This window comes from Lepidochelys kempii, chromosome 8 (genome assembly GCF_965140285.1).
Source record: "Lepidochelys kempii isolate rLepKem1 chromosome 8, rLepKem1.hap1, whole genome shotgun sequence".
Taxonomy (NCBI): domain Eukaryota; kingdom Metazoa; phylum Chordata; order Testudines; family Cheloniidae; genus Lepidochelys; species Lepidochelys kempii.
In genome coordinates, this window is record NC_136387.1 from 56,044,131 (window position 1) to 56,064,223 (window position 20,093).

Here is a 20,093-nt window from a genome sequence, read left to right on the forward strand (position 1 = left end):
CTACATCAGTTACTAGAAATCTGCCCTGATTTCAGTACAGACAAAGCCTTAGAGAAACACTTGGGGCATGATTGGCATCACAACTAGCATAACAATTGGCTACTCTAGCAAACCTATAATGCTGCTGTAATAATGGTGTCAAAAACAGCTATGTTTGACCCTGATGCTAATAAAATTAGTTGGACTTTATGTATGGATTATTAATGGTGGCAGGATCGAGCCCTTTGTTTAAGACCACAGAATGACTAAAAATGCAGATTCAGAAATGTTATGGCTTTGTCGGAGTATCCTCTTTACTTCCACAAGGTAATAAAGATTGTTCACCTATGAAAACAGCTAGAAAAATAATCTTCTAAGGTATCTTTTGGGCCTAATCATATGATTGCTGAATTCCACCAGCAGCAATGCAGAAGTGAGGATGGCATGGCATGGTATGGCATTGTCAGCAATTCCCTTTTGGGTCAGGACCCCCAATTTGAGAAACACTGGTTTCCCCCTTGAAATCTGTGTAGTGTACGGTAAAAGCACACAAAAGACCAGATTTCACGGGAGGAGATGAGATTTCATGGTCCGTGACGCGTTTTTCATAGTGGTGAATTTGGTAGGGTCCTATATGTAGGAGGTCAGACTAGATGATCTGCTGGTCCTTTCTGCCTTTTAAACTCTGAGGTGGACAAGGTGCCGGGCAAGGAATATTCATTGTCTGCCTTTTTTAATTAATTATTTTTAATTAAGGATTTTAATTGAATAGAATATTTATTACAATAAAAATGTTGTCGTAGTAGTAGTTGTAAACCCTGGCCAGAAATCAGGACGCAATTGTGCTAAGCTGTGTACAGCCACCACAAAGAGTCTCTGACCAGACATGTTTGCAACAAACGAAGTAATGTGGTGTGGTGGTGGTTTTTGTACAGGAAATTTAATAGATGTGACAATACTGTAACAATAGAATATTTTTTAAAGGAAAACTGCTCCAAAGATGGTCAATAAATAATAGTGTATGTAGAAATAAAACTTAGATCAAGGGGGTTTGATTTTGGCCAACTCCTGTTTTTGATGATTTCTGTAATATATGTGGACATGTTGGGTGTTTTTTTTGGGGGGGGGTTAGTGACCATAGCTGAGATTTGGACTCATACAAGAATAGTAGAGTCAAGAAAATGTAATTAGTTTTATTCTCAGACCACTGTACTGGTTTTATTTCTGTTTTGCAGTTTCATGGTTGTCAGAGAGCTAGTAGTATCTGTTTAGTGTTAATTGAGAACTATATCCTTAACAAGAATAAGACCATTTAAAGAATGACAAGTTTATTTTCATACTAAAACAATGCCCAAAGTTGTGGGGGGGTTTTGGTTAGTTTTTAGGTTGAATTTCAGACATGCTTTTTATTTTCCATTTTAAATAGAATAGCTGTCTCAGCCTTTCCTTTATGGGAGGGCCCTTTTGAAAAGAATAGGGGTGAAATTGAGTAGGGTTATATAGAAATTACTGTAAAAATCTGTGTTACAGGATTATTTTCCAAGTTTTTAAAATCTAAAGCAACAATCAAATTCTCCACTAAATTATATAGTAAGATTTTTAAAAGATGACAAAAAAGGGTTACTGTTTTTATATTCAAATGTATAGAAGTTTTCCATATGGTTACTTCTGTATGTAATAGCCTTTAGGGAGTGGCTTTTTTTAAAAACCTCTTTATAAATTTCACTTGTGTAAAAGAGGAAAGTTTTTTTAGAATTGTGTGATAAGTATATTTATACCTCTAAGAAGCTTCAGGAAGCAGAGTATCAGATAAAAGGTTCTATTTAGAAATGATTAGCCTTTGTGTTGATTGTTTGCAAACTTGCAGTAGGGGGCATTGTGGAGAAAAGAATTCAGGGACATAGAAAGTTGCAGACCAGAATTAAATTATACCCTGTAAATTTAGGGCTTGTTCTGTTTTTAACCTTTTATTACAGGTATTTAAATCTGTCAGAGGCTTCTGAATTCCTTCCCCCCCCCCATATCCAACACCATTTACCCATCAACTCCAAGTGATCACAATATTGAACATCAAAACAAAAAGTCTGAACTTGGGGTGGGGGAAAATGCATACCACTTGGTATGTGGTTGTTATGCTGTGTGTGTGAACTTAAAGAAAATAGATTAACTTAACATTATTTTCTTTAGTCCTTTATATTTTTTTAAAAGGTAGGTTCAAACTTGTTTACATTTTGGATTAGTTGGTAAAATAATTATATGATTACAGGAAGGAGAACATCTGGGGAAAGACAGTTATTAAAACTGGAATTAATTCTTCATAATGTTTGCGGTAACCTATCTCAGGGTAAAATAAACTTTCTGTGCCTGTTTGTTGAGATTTACAACAGAAATTTCCCAAATTAGATCCTGTGAAAAAGACATGGGTGTCTACTAGTAAGTTAAATTGAAAACTCAACTGGCTTCTAAACTTCAGACCAAAAATCAAGCAGCCCATTCCTATGGAGAAATGGGTGAAGGTGTAATTTCAGTTCTCGATAAACATCAGGTGGGGTTACTGTAGCCATCCAAAAGTTAATTAAATACTTGATTACTAAAACCATGTTTACTTATGTGACATGTGCATAGGTTTTTTTTTCTTTAATTACAAAGTTCACTTAACAAAAAGTTTGGGGAAAAATGGAACTTGCAATTTATATATGTGATCATGTAATTAAAGCTTGTGTAATAATACATATGAAGAGAAAATCTCTTAATTTCCCAGCAAGAATTTCTGAAGAAAAGTGTGAGCTCGCACATGTGTGCATATGAATGAGAGAGAAATCTAAGACCAATACTGGAAACATTTCTAAGTGCCTTGCTCCATACCTTGGATAGTTACTTGCAACTTTTCTCGCTAGGAAGCATTATATCCCTTAAGAAATGTTTGCTATATTGTGACTCTAAAAATATAGAATAGATAGTTTGATTATGTAATATAATGCATAGTATATCATGTTTCTTCTGTTTAAGTAGTATTACCTCCAGGTCTGCATTTCAAAATGCGCGCGCGCGCGCGCACACACACACACACAGTTTAGGACTGGGAGGAGTGAGGGACTTAGTGGTTTTTTTGTGATGTGTGTTTTGTGTTTTAAGTCATTGTCATATGGGGTTAGGAGATATGACTTTTCTTGTGTTTAAAGTTCTACTGGTTAAGAATTTAAGTTTATTATTGATTTAAAATTTTAGATTTTCCAAAAAACTTCAGTTAAGAGGAAAAGATGATGTGCCAATCATATATGTAAATGATTTGTTTGTCTACATTATAACAATCAGTCTTAAGGATTTAGTCATGTAAAACTTTGATTTTTTTCAGAAGTTTCAGCTCAACGCTCACCGATGTGCCAAAAACAAATGGCCAGGTTATCAAAAGAACTCCGCATACTGAGTGTCACAATGGGAGCTGCTGGGTGCCGGGCACTCTTGAAAAGCTGGCCCATTTGTTGGTGCTGAGCACTTGAAAATCTGTCCTGTAGTGCTTGAATTTTAGAAATATTGAACACCTGTAACTCCCATTGACTTCAGTTGGAGTTGTGGGTGCTTGCCACTGCTGAAAATCTTGCCTCTTACTTCGGTGTAGCTGAACTCTTGGAAATCTGTCCCTTAGCACACACAGGACTGACTGGCTGTGGGGTATGAAACCTTTCATTTGCAGTTTTTGGGTTTGAATGTGGTCCAGATTAGTAAGGGATGAAAGTCCATTACTTTCTAATTGTAGTTCAATGGCCTGTGTGGTGTCATTATTTTTGTCCATTTCTAAACACATACATCACAGAATCACTATCTTAATGAAAATGAATTGGAAACAGTGCTGCTTCCATTTCCATATTAAGCAGAGATAGTTGCTAAGGGAAACTTGTGCCACTCAAAGGCATGGATTATTCCAAGGCAGAACAGTTTGGTAAAATTAACTATTTTATTCTCTGGATGAAATATATCCCAATGCAAAAGGCCATTTCTATATTTGTAAATACATGAAAATTGGTCATGCCAAAGAATGAGAATGGAATCACTTTTTTTCCACAGGGATTGTTCTGTCTATAACCATATTTTAAATTGACAAAAGAAAACATTTTACTATGTTTCTTCTAGAAGGTTTTAAACTCCTTAAATTAATACTCTCAGCCAGATTGTAAAGCCAAGCAAATGTACTTAAACTTTGTTCTTTGCCAGCATTCAGTGCTTCATCTGTTCCTTATGCTGAAGGTTATGAAAGATATTTTAAATTCAAGAATGTTTCTACAGTTGTTCAGGTGGTGAGAAAATTCCAGTGACTGAGGAGGATGAGAAGGGCTGATTGTTCTGTGGAAATCTAATAGCCTCTCTCCTAAGCATATTCTAAAGCCAATTTTATGTAATCTTAAAATACATGCTAAAGGGTTATTGCATAGATGATATTTGTTAAATTTTCAGGGTTGGTTAGAGTTTTGCATGTATTAGGGTTTATTTTGGAGTCAAATACTTTGATGTATTAACTTAGGGCCTGATCTTGTAAATCTTTACTGAGACTTCAAATAGTCCTCCTGAAGTCAGTGGATGTATTCATACAATAAATGGTTTTCAGGATTGTGCCTCACTGAAGTCCATAGAAAGCCTGTCTTCGGTTTCACTTGGAGTAAGATTGGGCTGTTTGTGATTTTCAGGAGAAGAAAAGTTTAAATATTGTGCTTTATAACAAATAAATAAATCATCTCTATTATCTGATTTCATAAGATGCTGCATACCTTGCAGGATTTGGACTTATGAGAAACAATATGCTTGAATTGGAAGTAAAGTTACATTATCACTTGCCTCTAGATATTTTCTACATCTAGGAAGTGTTTGTCTTTCAGTAACTCTACACAGTAAGGCTACATTTTAATCCAGCACAAGAGAACAAAATTTTGTATATTTTAGTGTGTGTCTTGCATTAGAATAAGACAGCAGTTCTCAAACTTTAGCAACCGACGACCCCACTTTTTGATTTAAAATTTTTTGGGGATATCTGAGCTGCCCGGCTCAGCCTTGCCCCACCTCTTCTCTGAGGCCCTGCCTCCACTAACTCCATCCCCCCCTCCCTCCATTGTTCACTCTTCCCCCATCCTCACTCACTTTCACTAGGCTGGGGCAGGGGGTTTGGGTGCGGGCTCTGGGGAGGAAGTTTGGGTGTGGGAGGGGGTGAGGGGTGCAGCTTTTACCTGGGGCGGCTCCTGAAAGCAACCAGCACATGCTTCTGACAGCAGCTCCTAGGCGGGAGGGTGAGGACTGGGGATCTCTGTGTACCACCCCCGCAGTTCCCATTGGCAGCAGTTCGCAGCCAATGGGAGTTGCGGAGTCAGCTTTGAGCCACCCCATGCCTCACCACCCCCCAAGGGAATGCAGGGACTTGCTGGCTGTTTCCAGGAGCAGCACGGAGCCAGGGCAGGTAGAAAGCCTGTTCCCTGGCATGCTGAGAGGAAGGGGGAGCAATTTCTCAGCAGGGCCCGTGGACCCCCTGGAGTACCCTTGGGGACCCCCAGGGGTCCAGGGACCCCAGTTTGAGAAACGCTGGAATAAGACATCAGGAGTCATGGCTTTTGTTTTCAGCTCTGACACTGATTTGCTGCGTGATCGTGGGGAAACCACTAATTCTCCCTAACTTAACTGAATTTTAAGAGTAAATTGTAAATGTTAAGAGTGTTAGATTTAATGGTCCAAAATCATATACTGGAGTTGCATCTACTTCATCAGCAGTGAATTTAGCCCAAAGTTGTAATTAACACTTTGAGATGCTATGGTGAGAGACACTATATAAGTGCCAAATATTAATATCAATGGTAATAAAAGCTATAGTTGGCCCAGACCAACTTAATCCTATGAAAGTTTTTTTAATTATTATTTTGTTAGCTGCTTTTCGTCTTCCAGTTACCATGCTGATGGGAGCACTAAAAATGAATAGATCTGCCAATCTTTAAAAAGCTTAAACCAGAGAAGCATTTAAGGTTCCTAGAGGGGTTTGTACAAGCCATCAGCTTCTTTTGGCAAGTAGAGCTAGTTTTTAAAAGAAAAAAATGTTTTTATGCATAATCTGGGCCGTTGAGAATTTGTATGTGAGAAACTATTAGTGCCTGCATGTTTTCAGTACCATATTCTCGCTCTTAAACTGATTTTTTTGAAAAAAATAATTAAAACTTGTTTCAGTAAGTAACCCTAAGGCATGTTTTTTTAATTTAAAATGTCCTTTTCCCTCAGTACACTTCTAAGAAAAATGGGCTTTTTGTTCCTGTCCCAATTTTGAAATAGTTCACCATTTCGAACAAGGCTTTCACAGTGAATCTGTTAACTGATCATAGTGCATTATAACGGGGAAAAAAAATTCATAGTCCTGTTTTAAACCTCTAATCCTAGATAGTGCATTTGTGGAACATAATGGAGCATGTTTGGTTGCATTAAATGACTTGACTTTCTTAACTAGTTCTCCGTATGCTAGTAACATCTAATGGAAAAGGGATATTTTTATTTTTAATGCTTTTGAATTGTATCTAAAAAGTGCAGATCTAGCGATGGAAACATTTTAATAAGTTGAAGTCCAGGATTATAATTTCATTTCTTAAACACATGGCACCTGATTTTTCAGAGCTTTTGAGCTCCTAGAATTTCCAGTGACTTCAGCTGGACCTGTGGGAACTTACCTGAAAATCAGGCACATAGTGTTTAAAAAATACACAGTGGTTCTTAACTTTATTTTAATGCCTTAATGGAAGAAAAACAACTAAGTTGGCTGGTACAAAAAGTTTCTCACTAGCAGATACAGAGTAAATACAGTTTTGAAGAGCACTGTTCTTAGCACTATATGGCCTTTCTTGAGTTATCTTGCAACCGAGGTTTCTTCATACCTTTTAGAAGACAGTTGCTCTCTGTTTCCTTTGCTGTGCTATCAAACTTCAGTACTAGTATATTCTGCTTCTTTCTGGATATAACTTGTTTGCTTGTTTTATAAATTTGTCAGTTCAATACATGGAGGTCACGGGAGGAGGTGAAAGTAAGCTTCTGCAAAAGTTCTTTTTCAAATGGTATGTGTGTGTTTATTTTATGTAATGTGTATTCTTGTGCATAGACACATGTCAAGTTTAAAAGTTAAGTCCACACCATTGTGTCATTAAGTATGATTATGGTGTCTAACATAGACCTAATTTAGTAGCGAATAAGTCTTATTTAAAAGTTTATAAGTTTAAAAATGGTCCAAACTAGAACATTGGATCCAACCTTTCCTCCACCAGACTGAGAAATTAAGAACTAGAAACCAGCTTCAACTGAGAATCAGTGAATTAGGCTTGTCTACACTTCCAGGGTTTGCCAATATAGATATACCAGCAAACTCTCCTAGTGTGGACAGTTTATACTAGCAAAAAGTCCTGTTGCTGATATAGCTTATTTAGTTTGGGTAACTGGTATGAAACAGTTTGGGATGGCTTCTAGTTCTTAAACAGGAATCCTGGATATATGTTAATATCGGCCATTGATTATTCCTGGTCTGTTCCTTGCTTTAAAGTGGTCTTTACTCCTGAGGGCGTTCTGTGCCAAAAAATTAAAAATTCTGTGCACAATATTTCAAAATTCGGCAAGTTTTATTTGTCAATAAATAAATGCAGAGGCTCCACCATGGCAGTTGGGAGCACAGGCCACTGACTGCACAAAGGTGGGAGATCACCCTGCAGCACCCCCTGGAAAGCAGACTCCATGGTGAGGCTGCACCTGACCCTGATGCAGCCGAACACCTGGGCCTAGCCCAGAAATACCCTGGGGCCCTGCCCCTCTGCACCAGATACACCAGGTGTGGGGCAGGCAGGCTCAACCAGGCCATGTGAAGGGGCTCAGTGTGGGGGGATCCAGGTGTGGGGTGAGAGGGTTCTGTGTGGAACAATCTGGGTGCAGGCAGCTCAGTTGGGGGTCTAAGTGTAGGGGGATCTGGAATCACAGAGGCTTGTGGGCAGGGGAGGTTCCAGGTGCAGGGCAGTGGGACTCTGCAGGGGTTTCCAGGTGAAGGTGGTTGGGGCTCAGAAGAGGGTGTGGGGGCCTCAAAGGGGGAGTCTGGGTGCTGGGGGAGTGGGGCTTGGTGGGGCGGAGGTCCAGGTGCAACTAGTTGGGGTCAGTGGTGTGGGGGATCTGGATGTGGGGGCTCAGGGGGTGTGGGAGGGTGTGGCTTGTCAGGGTGGGGTTTTAAGTGCAGGGAGCTCTAGGAGGTGGTCTGGGTGCAGGAGGCTCCAGATGCAGGAGTGGACGTTCAGAGGGGTACAGGTATGGAGTGCTATGGGGTTCTGGGTGTACAGGTGAGGCTTGGCGGGGGTGTCTGGGTATGGGATGTCCAGATGCATGGGGTTTTTGAGTATGATCACTATCATGAAGCAGTTGTATTCTACAACAGTCTGAACTTTGGGAAGTTTGGAGCTGGATCTAAATTGTGCAGCATGTCCCCATTTATTATTTGGTTTGACGTAACCCTTATGTTTCCGGATAGCTTAGTATACAGTTGACACAATGGTTTTCCACACTTCACTTTTTTTTTTTTTTGTGCTTGCCATCTAAGGTTGGGAATAAAGATAAAGTAATTTAATCATAGAATCATAGAATATCTGGATTGGAAGGGACCTCAGGAGGTCATCTAGTCCAACCCCCTGCTCAAAGCAGGACCAATCCCCAATTTTTTTTGCCCCAGATCCCTAAATGGCCCCCTCAAGGATTGAACTCACAACCCTGGGTTTAGCAGGCCAAACCACTGAGCTATCCCTATTACAGCTGGTCGCAAAACTAATGGTTCTAGTTCACAATTAGAATTTTAAACCGAAGAACTCATTCACTCAATGTCTTATGGGATTGTTAGAGTATGCTTCTTAGATACCTTTCCATGGCTGAGGAGAATACACATTTACACTGAAAATAGAGATGAGCCTGAGCTACGAACAAAGTGATGAGTTTGATATAATAATTTAACTCTGATTGATCTGAATCCAAACATTCCAGATTTCAGACGGCTTTTGGATCTCTAGGAGTTTGATTCATGTACATCTCCTACTAAAACAGAAAATGTAGTTTTAAAGAACAAAAGTGGTTACAGGGCAGGGAAGAAATGGGATATTTTAAAAAAACAGTAGATGGTTGCTTATGATCTTCCGGTTGCCATTCTTTAAAATGACTGCCGTAGCCTAGAAATGCATTTAGAATTTTTTGCAAGAATTCTGTTCCAAGACTTTTTTTTTTTTCTTTCTTTAATTTTAGTTGGAAACAATAATTAGGCACATTTAGGAAGAAAACTGTCTTCTAAAGAATTCATGTGGGAGAAATTGTTGTAAATATATCTCTAGCATAACTTCTCTCTCCATTTTTTTAAGTTCATGTAATCTTTTTTCAGTGAGAGAGACACTGGTTGTAAACCTGAAAATACTGTACTGTCTTGAGCAGTTTATTCAGACTGACTGTTTTATAGATTCATATTCCTAGATTAAAGCCAGAAGGGACCGTTGTGATCATCTAGTCCAGGGGTTCTCAAACTGGGGGTTCGGACGCTTCAGGGGGGTCACGAGGTTATTACATGTGGGGTCGCAAGCTGTCCGCCTCCACCCCAAATGCTGCTTTGCCTCCAGCATTTATAATGATGTTAAATACATTAAAAAGTATTTTTAATGTACAAGGGGAGGTCACGCTCAGAGGCTTTCTGTGTGAAAGGGGTCACTAGTACAAAAGTCTGAGAACCCCTGATCTAGTCTGACTTCCTGCTTAACACAGGCCATAGAACTTCCTCAAATTAATTCCTATTTAAACTGCAGTATCTCTGTTGGAAAACATCCAATCTTGATTTAAAAATTTCCTCTTTTTTGATTTTTGCATGTGTTTAGGTTTTTTTTTAAATATATAGCTACTTCCCCCTTAAGCCAACTTGTTTTTTAAGCGGTGTCACCTTCTCTGTTGACTGAGATATCATGGCTTTTTGTGCATTTAGTAAAACGTAATAGTTCCCAATTATTATTCACATTTTCCTTTTCAAATTCTTTCTCCCAGCTGATTTGGCTCATAATTGTTTTCAGCTTTGTGAAATTGGCTCTTTTAAAATGGGTGTATGTATATGTGTATGTATGTACATACTTGAGGTAGATAATTACACAAACACACACTCTCTCTCTTTCCCCATATTGGATTGGAGTTAGGAAATTGTCATCTGTAACTGTTAGGAATTCTGAATGTTTTAGTGCTGGCAGCACGAGACCTCCAGAATGTCACTCAGATTGCAGTCCCCTATGATAGTGCAGTTTTTTTTCTCCTACTTAATCTTATCCAGGTTTGGGGTGGGGTGGTTTTTTTTTTTTTTTTTGGTGGTCTATAGCAGACACTAGTTAGTATCCCCATTTTGTGCTTTTATTTGTTAAGACATTGATCCATAAGCACCCAAGATCACTTGCTTCTGAGTGGTCAGTGACTCAGGAGAAAAAGGTAAGATAATTTTTGACAGAGTGCTACTCCCTTTCCCCTCTTGCCCACTCCGTCCCCCCTAAATAGCTTATAACCACTGATTTTTAGCACTCCAATTATATCAATCTTCCTACCAGGTTTCAGTAATACCAACTTGGTGAAATTTAAGCTCATAAATGATCAATTTCTCTTATTACCCAGGCTCCTGGCGTTTATGTATAAGCAACTAAAGAACTTCTCTTCACATCCCTTGATTAATTTTGTTGTCAATGTCTTGATTTTATCCTAAATGTGTTCATTTGTTCCCCCTTTTCACCTTTTCTTTTTGTTATTTTAATGCCCCCCTAAGTAGCCTAACCAGCCTGTCACCTAGAAAATAGGTTCCCCTTCTACTGAGATGGCGTTCCTCCAAATTGTATAGCCCAGTAATTCTCAAACATTAGCAACCCAAGGACCCCCATTTTGATTTTAAAATTTTCATGGACCCCCAAGCTCAGCCCCAGGCCCTGCCCCCAATCCACCCCCTCCTCCGAGTGTGCCCCTTCCCTGCTCCTCCTCCTCTCTCCCAGTGCCTCCTGCATGCTACTAAACAGCTATTCTGCTGCATGCAGGAGGCAGTAAGAGGAGGGGGAGAAGTTGATAAACGGCGTCGGTGGCCCTGGACATAACTCGCAGATCCTCTGGAGTACCCTTTTGGACCCCCAGAGGTCCGTGGATACCAGTTTGAGAAACCCTGGTATAGCCCCTTCTCTCCATAAAAAAGGCCAGTGTTTCACAAAACCAAACCCTTTATCTTGTACCACTTATCTAGCCAGCAGTTAGTTTCCAGAGATGTGTCAAAACATCACTTAAGTGTCGATTTATAGGCAGGTCTCGTAGCGCAGATCCCAGTATAGTTCTTGTAATATACACAGGACGTTCATTTGGTAGAAACTTGGTCAGCAGCATAAGAGTGGGGCAGGGTTAGGCTCAGCATGATTTCCCCTTCCTTAGCCACATGGGCTGAGGGAGAATGAACAGCACTCCTTGATGCAGTCAGTCCTGCAGTCAGTCCTACAGCCAGTCAGAGCAGGACACTAGTCCACATTTCAAGCAGGACCCCAGACTCTGCTTTCTTCAGTTTGAGCTACTGTATGGATGTTTTCTTAGCTCTCTGGCTGTTTAGTTCTGACTTCCCCTCCCATGTTCCCCCTACAGTCCCTTTGCTTCTAGCTTCATTCCCCCTGCCTTCCTTGCTCCTATCCATCCTTTCTTCTTTCTTTCTTTCCCTCCCTCCTCTTCAGTGTGTCCCATCCATTCCATCATTTTCATATGCCAGTCATAAATTGACACAGCTGCCCGGCTCCCAGGAGGGAGTGAGGAGCATTGCCTGGGCTTCTTGCCCTGGCTCCTGACCAGGAAAGCCGGGGGAGGCATACTCCAAGAGAGTGAGGAGCAGCTGGGCTCTAACTTTCCAGCTTTCTTGTCAACTTCAGAGTTCTTGCCATTAAATTGACAAGACAGCCAACAGACAATGTAAGGAACTGCAGTGTCTACAGAGATGCTATGTTGCCCTAACTACCCCAACATAAGCCTTGCGCCTCTCCTGGAGGCAGAGTTGTTATTTTGGTGTAGTAAGGCTCTTACATCGGTGGGAGGAAGGCTGTAGTGTAGACACTCACATAATAAGGTCAACATAAGCTGCCTTAAGTCTGTCTAACTGTGTAGTGTAGATCAGTTCTTAAAACTGCCAACGAAGGTACTTTATCAATCTCGGCAGAAGGGCCAAGGACTGAATGGGTATGGATAGACTGAACTTCCATCTTGCTCCCACAGGTGGTACCTCTGTTTGTGGTGTAAAATACATGCATAGGCGCTATGGGGAAACTTGAAGTGTTGTTGACAGTGCTGTATGTGTTCTGTGGATGAATAAAAGAATCAGTAACTTGGCATGTCAGTCTGGTTCACCAGTCCCATTTCCCCTCTCTTCTCCCCCACAAAACCCCCTAAACTAAAATACCCAATGGGAAATAAGCAGGAAAAATTCAAACTGTACCTAGTCCTTCATTTTTGTTTGTTGTTTTGAAGTGTGGGAAAGCTTTGCATTGTGTATCCGTTTTCTGTTGCCCTCTGGACACAAGAGAGGCTTTGCTAGTGAGAAACAAAAGGCTTTTAGTTATATGCTTTTCCCCCCTTTCTATGTAGTGAAGTGGCTGATGTGAAAACCGCATTAGAATTTTTAATTGGGGAAAAACCTTCTATAGAACTTTCCCACTAAGAGAATAAACTCTTTTAGTTCTTTTAATTGGGGGGGAGAAATATCAGCTGTCAGAAATGATTGTGAGTGTTCATTTTGTTTTGTTCTGGAACTCATTAGAATTTTTACACAGTGAGGCGTTTCTGTATCTTACTAATTTAGATGTATATCATTCCAGGGTATTTTTGCTCTTTTACCAAACATCTTTTAAACTTTTTTCTTTTTCTTTTTAGAGTTTTGACCCCAAACAGTAGTTTTCAAGACATTTGGATGCTCTATAACTTCCTAATCAGTAATGAGGTATGAAATTTATCTTTTTGAAAATCTTTAATGGAAATGTATAATGAAGATGAATCATAGGACTGGAAGGGACCTCGAGAGGTCATCTAGTCCAGTCCCCTGCACTCAAGGCAGGACTAAGTATTATCTGGACCGTCCCTGACAAGTGTTTGTCCAGCCTCCTCTTAAAATCCCCAAATGTCATACTACAGGCAAATGTAGTGAGTTGCCTAACCAGTAGAGCTACCATTCATGGTCCAATTGAGCTAGAATTGTGAAATTTGGTACTCTTGGTCATTATTCGTCATAAAGTCTAAGGGGGAAAAATGTGAACTGTTTCTTTTGATCGGATGTCATTAGACTTTCTAATGGAACTCCAACCATTCAGGTACCCTGTTCAAGCTGCAGCCTTGAAATTTAGGACACTGGTTTATTATAAACTCATTACAGGGAAGTTTTTAAAATTAACAGTCACCAAAATATCACCAGTCTAATAATTTACAAAAATAATCCTAACTTAATCCATTAGGCAGTCATATGGGGCCTGCGGCCTTCAATTTAGAGAAATTAAGGTAATCTGAGATCACCAGTTGTATTTATAGGACTTCAGTTAAAAAGTGTTTGAAAGTGAGTGCCTGTATGGGTAGCCACTGCCACATGAGTGATGGCTTGTACACTAGTTAACATGAACAACAGTATCCCTAAAAACCGCATTTACACAACACACTAAGAAATCAAACTGTATCTTGTTAGAATATATATGAATATATACACTATGCAAGGAATAAAATATTTCAGGAACAAATTGACAATCCAGCAAAACGTGTCTGTATAAAATTGGAAAGGATGTTGTGACTACAGCTGAGGATGCAAAGTTGGGAGATCTGGGTTCTGTTCCTGACTCTTCCATAGAAATGGGCTTTGTAACCTTGAGTGAGGCTCAACATGTGTGCTCATTTTCCCCATCGGTAAAATGATAGTCACCTTCTATGTTTGTTTCAGTCACTTTCCTGGTAATGTATTGCATGTGTTACTTTTTTTTTTTTATGGTCTAGGTTCCTAACTTTCTAAATTGTCGATTTTTAGATAACTTTTAACTCCTTATTTTGAAGTTGAATTACATCACATGTGGAAATATCAAAACTTAGAAATATATTTTCACACAGAGTACAAATAATTTACGTAAGATTTGTAATGAAATTATGTAGTTACTTTGAACAACTTAATTCTAGGGATAACATTCAATTCTAGCATTGGAATCACCAGTTATCTTACTTTTGGTTGTGTTGCTCACTCTAATAGAGCCAACATTCAAGATAAAATGAGTTATTTTTAAAGTCTAAACTTGTCATAACAGCACCCAATTGGCAACTAAGTTTAAGGAATCAGTGTACATTAGCAGTTTTGCTGCTAGTTCTCCAGGGTTATACAATGGGTGGTGCTATAGGTATATTTGTAATCTCTTCAGGGCTGCTGCCTTGCCCGTGTGTTTTGTACAGTTCTTAGCACAGTTGAGTTCCAGTCTTGATTGGAACCTCTAAGACCTACTAGAATATAAATAATAACCCTCACCACAACCACATGGGTCAGTTGTTACAGAAAGATGACCCCTAAACGACAACTGTCCCTATTGTAACTAGGTCACTCCTATCCATTATTTGAATTTTTTTCCCTTTAAAAGTGTGGATCCAAAACAGCAACCTAAGGACCCAAACAGAAAAACTAGTATGTGGCATTGCAGTGTTTGGAATGTTTACATGAAACCTGAAATTCAGAACTGTGTTTATATAGGTCTCTTTTTTTTATTTTATTTTTTTAAAAATCTGCCTCTAGGAGCCACTTCAACATCCTTAAAAATCCTGTTACAAAGCAGACAACAGTGTCTCTCCTATCCTGTTAAACCTGTAAAATAGAAAATATTGTTCTGTTGATAACAGATCAGGGACACTGTTGGACACTTGTACTCGAAATAAAAGACTAATGGGTCCATATAAGTATGGGGATTCAAAAAATATGTATTCCATATGTGGAATATAGGCATTTTATTACAGGATGTATTACTATTTTCACATCTACCATGTATGCTTAGTATATTTGTTTATGGATTTCAGAGCTCAGAATTCTTTAAATCTTTTGCTATGGAACTGGGGGAATGATTCTTTCTGTACTAGAGAGTTATCTGGAAGCTGCTATAAAAATGCTATTAAATAAAATCAGGATGATACTTACACTGTTAGCTCCAGATTGTTTTGCCCTATCATTCTGAATAGGGAGTACTTGATCTGTACTATATAGTCTGACTTCAGTTCTTTTCCCATTGTCTAGACTTGAGATCGTTCCAGTTAAGTGTGTAAACATTGGGTCCAGTGTATGTTATGTCAGCCATGTGATTTTAATTAGTATGTGATCCTAAGTAACTCTCCCTCTTTCATCTTAGATAAATACCAGCATAAAATTTACTGCTGAGGAACTCTATGAGTGTGTTTCACAGGAAGTGTATAGGTAAGTCAGTTATTGATTACGTCTACTGGATTTCCTGAAACAGTTGTAGCACTATATTTTGTTCAGCTTTACTTTATGGTATTAGAGATTTTTCTGAGAGAAAATAACCATTATCCCCCTACTATACAAAATAGTTCTTAAGATTTATTGAGGGAGCTGATCTGTTTGCTTCCAACTTACTGTTTTTGATCCACTAAATGTTTGAGTTTTCTTAAGAGTTTGTCTACATGCTGGCCCATATGGACACCACTGGTACACTCTAAATGTCTCCTAGTGCGTATTAATGTAGGCCCTAGAAACTGGACACTAAAGTACACTAAGTGACTTTGAGTGTGCCAGCAGGGTTCATATAGGCCAGTGAGTGCATGACATGCTAGTGCACACTAGAATTTCACATATTTTAGCACCGACTAATGCACATGTAGACCAGCCCTAAGTCTGGAATAAACTCAGTCCAAAGAAGTAGGTTCTTAGAAGTAAACACACTTAATATAGAAGCTTTTGTTTGTTTTGTTTTTTAAAAATTAAATTGAAAAAAGAGGTTGAATTGTACAAACATATGGGGATAAGGGTCACTGGTGTCTAAAGCTTTACCTACACTAGAATTTTGAGCTGCATTTGGCATGGACATCAAACACTGTTCTTCCCCTACACCTGCTAGTTGCTGACTTTTGTCCTGCTGGTGTGGACAGGGCTAACAAAGCTCAACACCCTGCTAATATAGGTGAGAACAAGAAGTCTACCATGCTTAGTGTTTGTGCACACACCTAGGGTAATGTGCACATTATTTTGGGGGAGAATACTTGGTAAAACAAAACCCTATCCACAGCCATATTGAGAATCATGCTCTGACAGCCATTTATGAACTTAGGCCCTGATTCAGCAAAGGACTTAAGCATGTGTTTTAAATTGATGTCAGTGGAACGTAAGTACATGAGTAAATGCGTTGCTGAATTGGGAACATAGTTCTAACTGTCACAAATAGAGCCATGGTGTGACCTATCACAGGCAGAAATAATGGAGGCTTGATTGTTGATCTTAAACCAAATGGAGATATTGCCTCAAATTACTTAATTTCCCATCTTTCTCAGTGTGTTTCTTTATATTTGGATCTGAGCAACTGGAAATGTTTAGTGTGTGTGTGTGTGTGTGTGTGTGTGTGTGTGTGTAGAAATGTTAGAGACAACAACAAGAAGGGGTTCTTCAAATACATCAGCCAAAAAAGAAAGATCAAGGATGGTGTGGGTCCATTGCTCAATGGAGAAGGTAAGTTGGTAATGGAAGATGATAGGAAGGCAGAGCTGCTCAAAGACTGAAGCAAAATAGGGATTGCTAGTTATCTGGTCACATATTGTTTTGTGGGAGAAGTTACCATAGACGACAAAGGGGAAGGGATGCAGATCGGGATAAGTAAAGAACATCTCAGAGATTTTTCTGACCAATTTGAATGGGGCCGAATGCTATTCACCTGAGGTAATGGAAGGAATTAGCTGAAGAAATCTTGGAGCCACTGGCAATAATATTTATAAAATCATGCATGACAGGAGAGGCAAAGACACTTCTGAGTCAAGAATGGTGATCTTTAACTGGTACACCCAGAGCCTATTTTCAGTATCTTCCATGCATCTCCTTTGTCCTATCCCCTTTTTTCGCAAGTAGAAAAGGGATGTATTTGAGTTTTGTGACATCAGTGGCATATTCTGAGCTGTGATGATGGCAAAACAACATGCTATAAAAATGCTAATGCTATCAGGCTCCCCCTTGCAGTAAGGAGATGTAGAAACAATCCCTGTTGGCCCATTGAGAATTGGATATAGCTACTATAAATCAATAGTCCCAGATGGAACTCATATCCTATTGCACTATTTCTTTGTTAGCGTAAGAGAGCCTGGATGTTAAATCTTGCCTTTCATGTTCATCTTGTCTACTAATCAATTGGCACTACAATATCTTAGGCAGGATTTTAATTAAGTTGGAAGGAAATTAAATATTTGTGTTTGAGTTGCAGATATTTTCCTGAGCTTGTTTCTAAGGAATATCTTAGACTGTATTGTCAAAATCATTCTAATTGCTTTCCAAGTTCATAATTTGTATCTGTATTGTTCACTAGCTAACTTTGTAAATAGACCTGCCCCATGTCATTTGTATGTTGTTGTTGTGTTATTGGCTAGATAAGTGGAGGAAAATGTCTGTAAGGCTGTCTGCACTTATAGCATCATGTCAAGTATGTACACTGCATGCCCCCCCCAGCATGGGTATAAATAGCAAAGACGACAGTGACGCACTGCTTAGGTGAACAAAGACATGCCAGAACTTTAGGGTTTGTGTATATATATGTGTCTCTTAATTCCCAGGCCATGCCTCCCCAATCTACACTGGAATTTTTAGCAGTGCAGCATCCTGCTGCCTCCCCACTGAGCCTTTCCCTGCTGCAGAGAGAGGCTCCAGTAGCAGGGAAAGGCACTGGTGGGACAAGGCAGCAGGGAAAGGGTCTGGCAGCTCCCTGCTACTGGAGCATTTCTCTGCTGCAGTGAAATTTTCCTGCAGATTTCCACTGCCAGAGCCTCTCCCTGCTGAAGAAGTCCTTCACTGCCACATGTTGCTATGTATTGCAGTGTGGATATAGCCACAGTGGAAAGCACGCATGTAGCTACACTTATACTACCTGCCACCACAAGTGTATAGAAGGGCAAAGAGACATAATCAGACAGTTTCTAACAGTTGTGTTCAAACATAACTATAGTTGGTAATTAGAATGTCTTCATGCATATGCTGTCACTGCTGTAAATTATTCCCAGAAGTCATGTCATACATTTGAATGATTTCGCTTTCATAGATGGGCTGTATTGACATGTAATATTCACCTGTTGAAGAGAAATAATGTGTGTGTAAACTATGCAGCACCTGGTTTGAAGTGTTATTTAAGGGAACAGACCTGTCGTGTGCTTATGTGAGTAGGCTGTTTAATGTCCCTAAGTCCTCTGTGATAAAATATTTTAGTAGATCCATGATAAAATGTTTCTTGGTAAAAAAATAAATGTTCAAAATGGCTAAGGGGGGGGCGGGTGAGGAAATCACTGAAATAGCATTTAACCAGCTTTAGATCCTTAATGTTCCGATTGTTATTGCCTAACAAAACTCTAAATGCAAAACAGTTGCAGATACAGTGTAAATGCACCCTTGCCTGGAGCAGATAACTGAATTTATCTTAAGTAATTTAGTCATTTTAGTCTTGGATCTGCAACTAACTCAATTGCTGTTTCTTCAGGCTGCATGAAAGCATTTAGTTTAAACTTGCAGCTCAAAGTAAAGGCTTGATCCTACAACTCTTACTTGCACTAGTAGTCATTACTTGTGCAAATTGTTTCTATTTACTTCCAGGCACACACTGATTCCAGTGAGTGTGACTACTCATGTGAATAAGGGTTATAGGACCAGGCTCTATGTTCAATATCTGTGATCCTATTTGATCTCGACAGAGTTAGCCAAAAACTAACACAACACACATCACTCATTAAAAAGCACAAGCAAGCATCAACAATATGGGTTGTGTTGGAGGAAACTTGTGCTGTAACTGAAATTCCTAGCTACACAGAAAGAGGAGCTACGAAGTGGACAAAGTAAACTGGTGTGATACCACTGATTAATTTAAAACTTGCTGTGAATGAAGAAGCTTAACAGATAAAGAGCCAAAGGATGTAGAGGGTCTGTCTCTTACTCTTTACCCAGGCAAATGCCCACTGCATTCATTGTTTCAAGCATGGCATTAACTTAATCCTACTGTAATATTTGCATAGGCATTTGCCTCATTTGTCCCGAAACGAATAATTATAACCTGTGTTTAAAAAGGGCTGAGATTAATGATCTCCAGTGTTTTTACGTTGCTGCCTTGCACACACAATGCTTAATTCAAGCAGACAGGTATTTTTGGCACTTGGCAAAGACAACATGCTCTGTTAATGCTTCCTGCTCTTGCAATGAGGTAGGAAAGAGCAACGAGCCACTGGCATTTTCAGAACGATGGTCAGGTGTAGATGTAAAATGGAAAAAGGTATATTTCTGCTATGCAGCCTTTAATGTACTGTGATTATGTATTGGGTATTATAGAAGTGTGCGGGAATGATTGTGAAAGTGACTGTTTACAAAACAAAACTTTTCCTACTGCTCTTCTCCGCTCCTCTGTGTCTTATCTGCTGAAAAAATTGAGTTTTATTACTTTGGATAATGCAGAGGTAACATAACAGCCAAGTACTGCTTCTGGAATCTTTATTGTAACTATGTGGTATGAGGTAGAAATGTATTCTCCAGCACTGGAAAACTGTATTTGGGATTTGAAAAGCAGTTAGAACAATCTTGTTTTGACTGGTACTTTAGCAGATTTGGGTGCTTGAATGTAAAACCCATAATCCCTTAAATCCTTACTCATGCAGGTAGCCCCAATTAAATCAGTGGGCCAACTCATGTGATTCTTTGCCCTGGACAAGAGTCATTAACAAAATATAAATATGGACCCCATAGATGTCACTATCATTAACTTTTTCTACCAAAACCATGCTTTAGCCCTTTGTACTTGATTGATTGTTGCATGACTCTTACTGTTTCTGTTTTATATCTAGTAATTTTATTTATTTATTTA

At 39.3% G+C, this 20,093-nt stretch overlaps 1 protein-coding gene across 7 annotated transcripts in view; it reads left to right on the forward strand.

Annotated features, from left to right (window-relative positions):
• SWT1 (SWT1 RNA endoribonuclease homolog) overlaps positions 1–20,093 on the forward strand; it is a 71,240-nt gene that overhangs the window by 45,940 nt on the left and 5,207 nt on the right. For 5 of the 7 annotated variants that reach the window (XM_073356678.2, XM_073356683.2, XM_073356681.2 and 2 more), the window contains 2 exons: positions 12,910–12,976; positions 15,393–15,457. In XM_073356678.2, coding sequence (XP_073212779.2) covers positions 12,910–12,976; positions 15,393–15,457 — 132 coding nt within the window. Of the gene's footprint in view, positions 1–3,334; positions 5,094–12,909; positions 12,977–15,392; positions 15,458–20,093 lie in introns of those variants that run through there. The other 2 variants (XM_073356685.2, XM_073356684.2) reach the window with 2 other exon arrangements.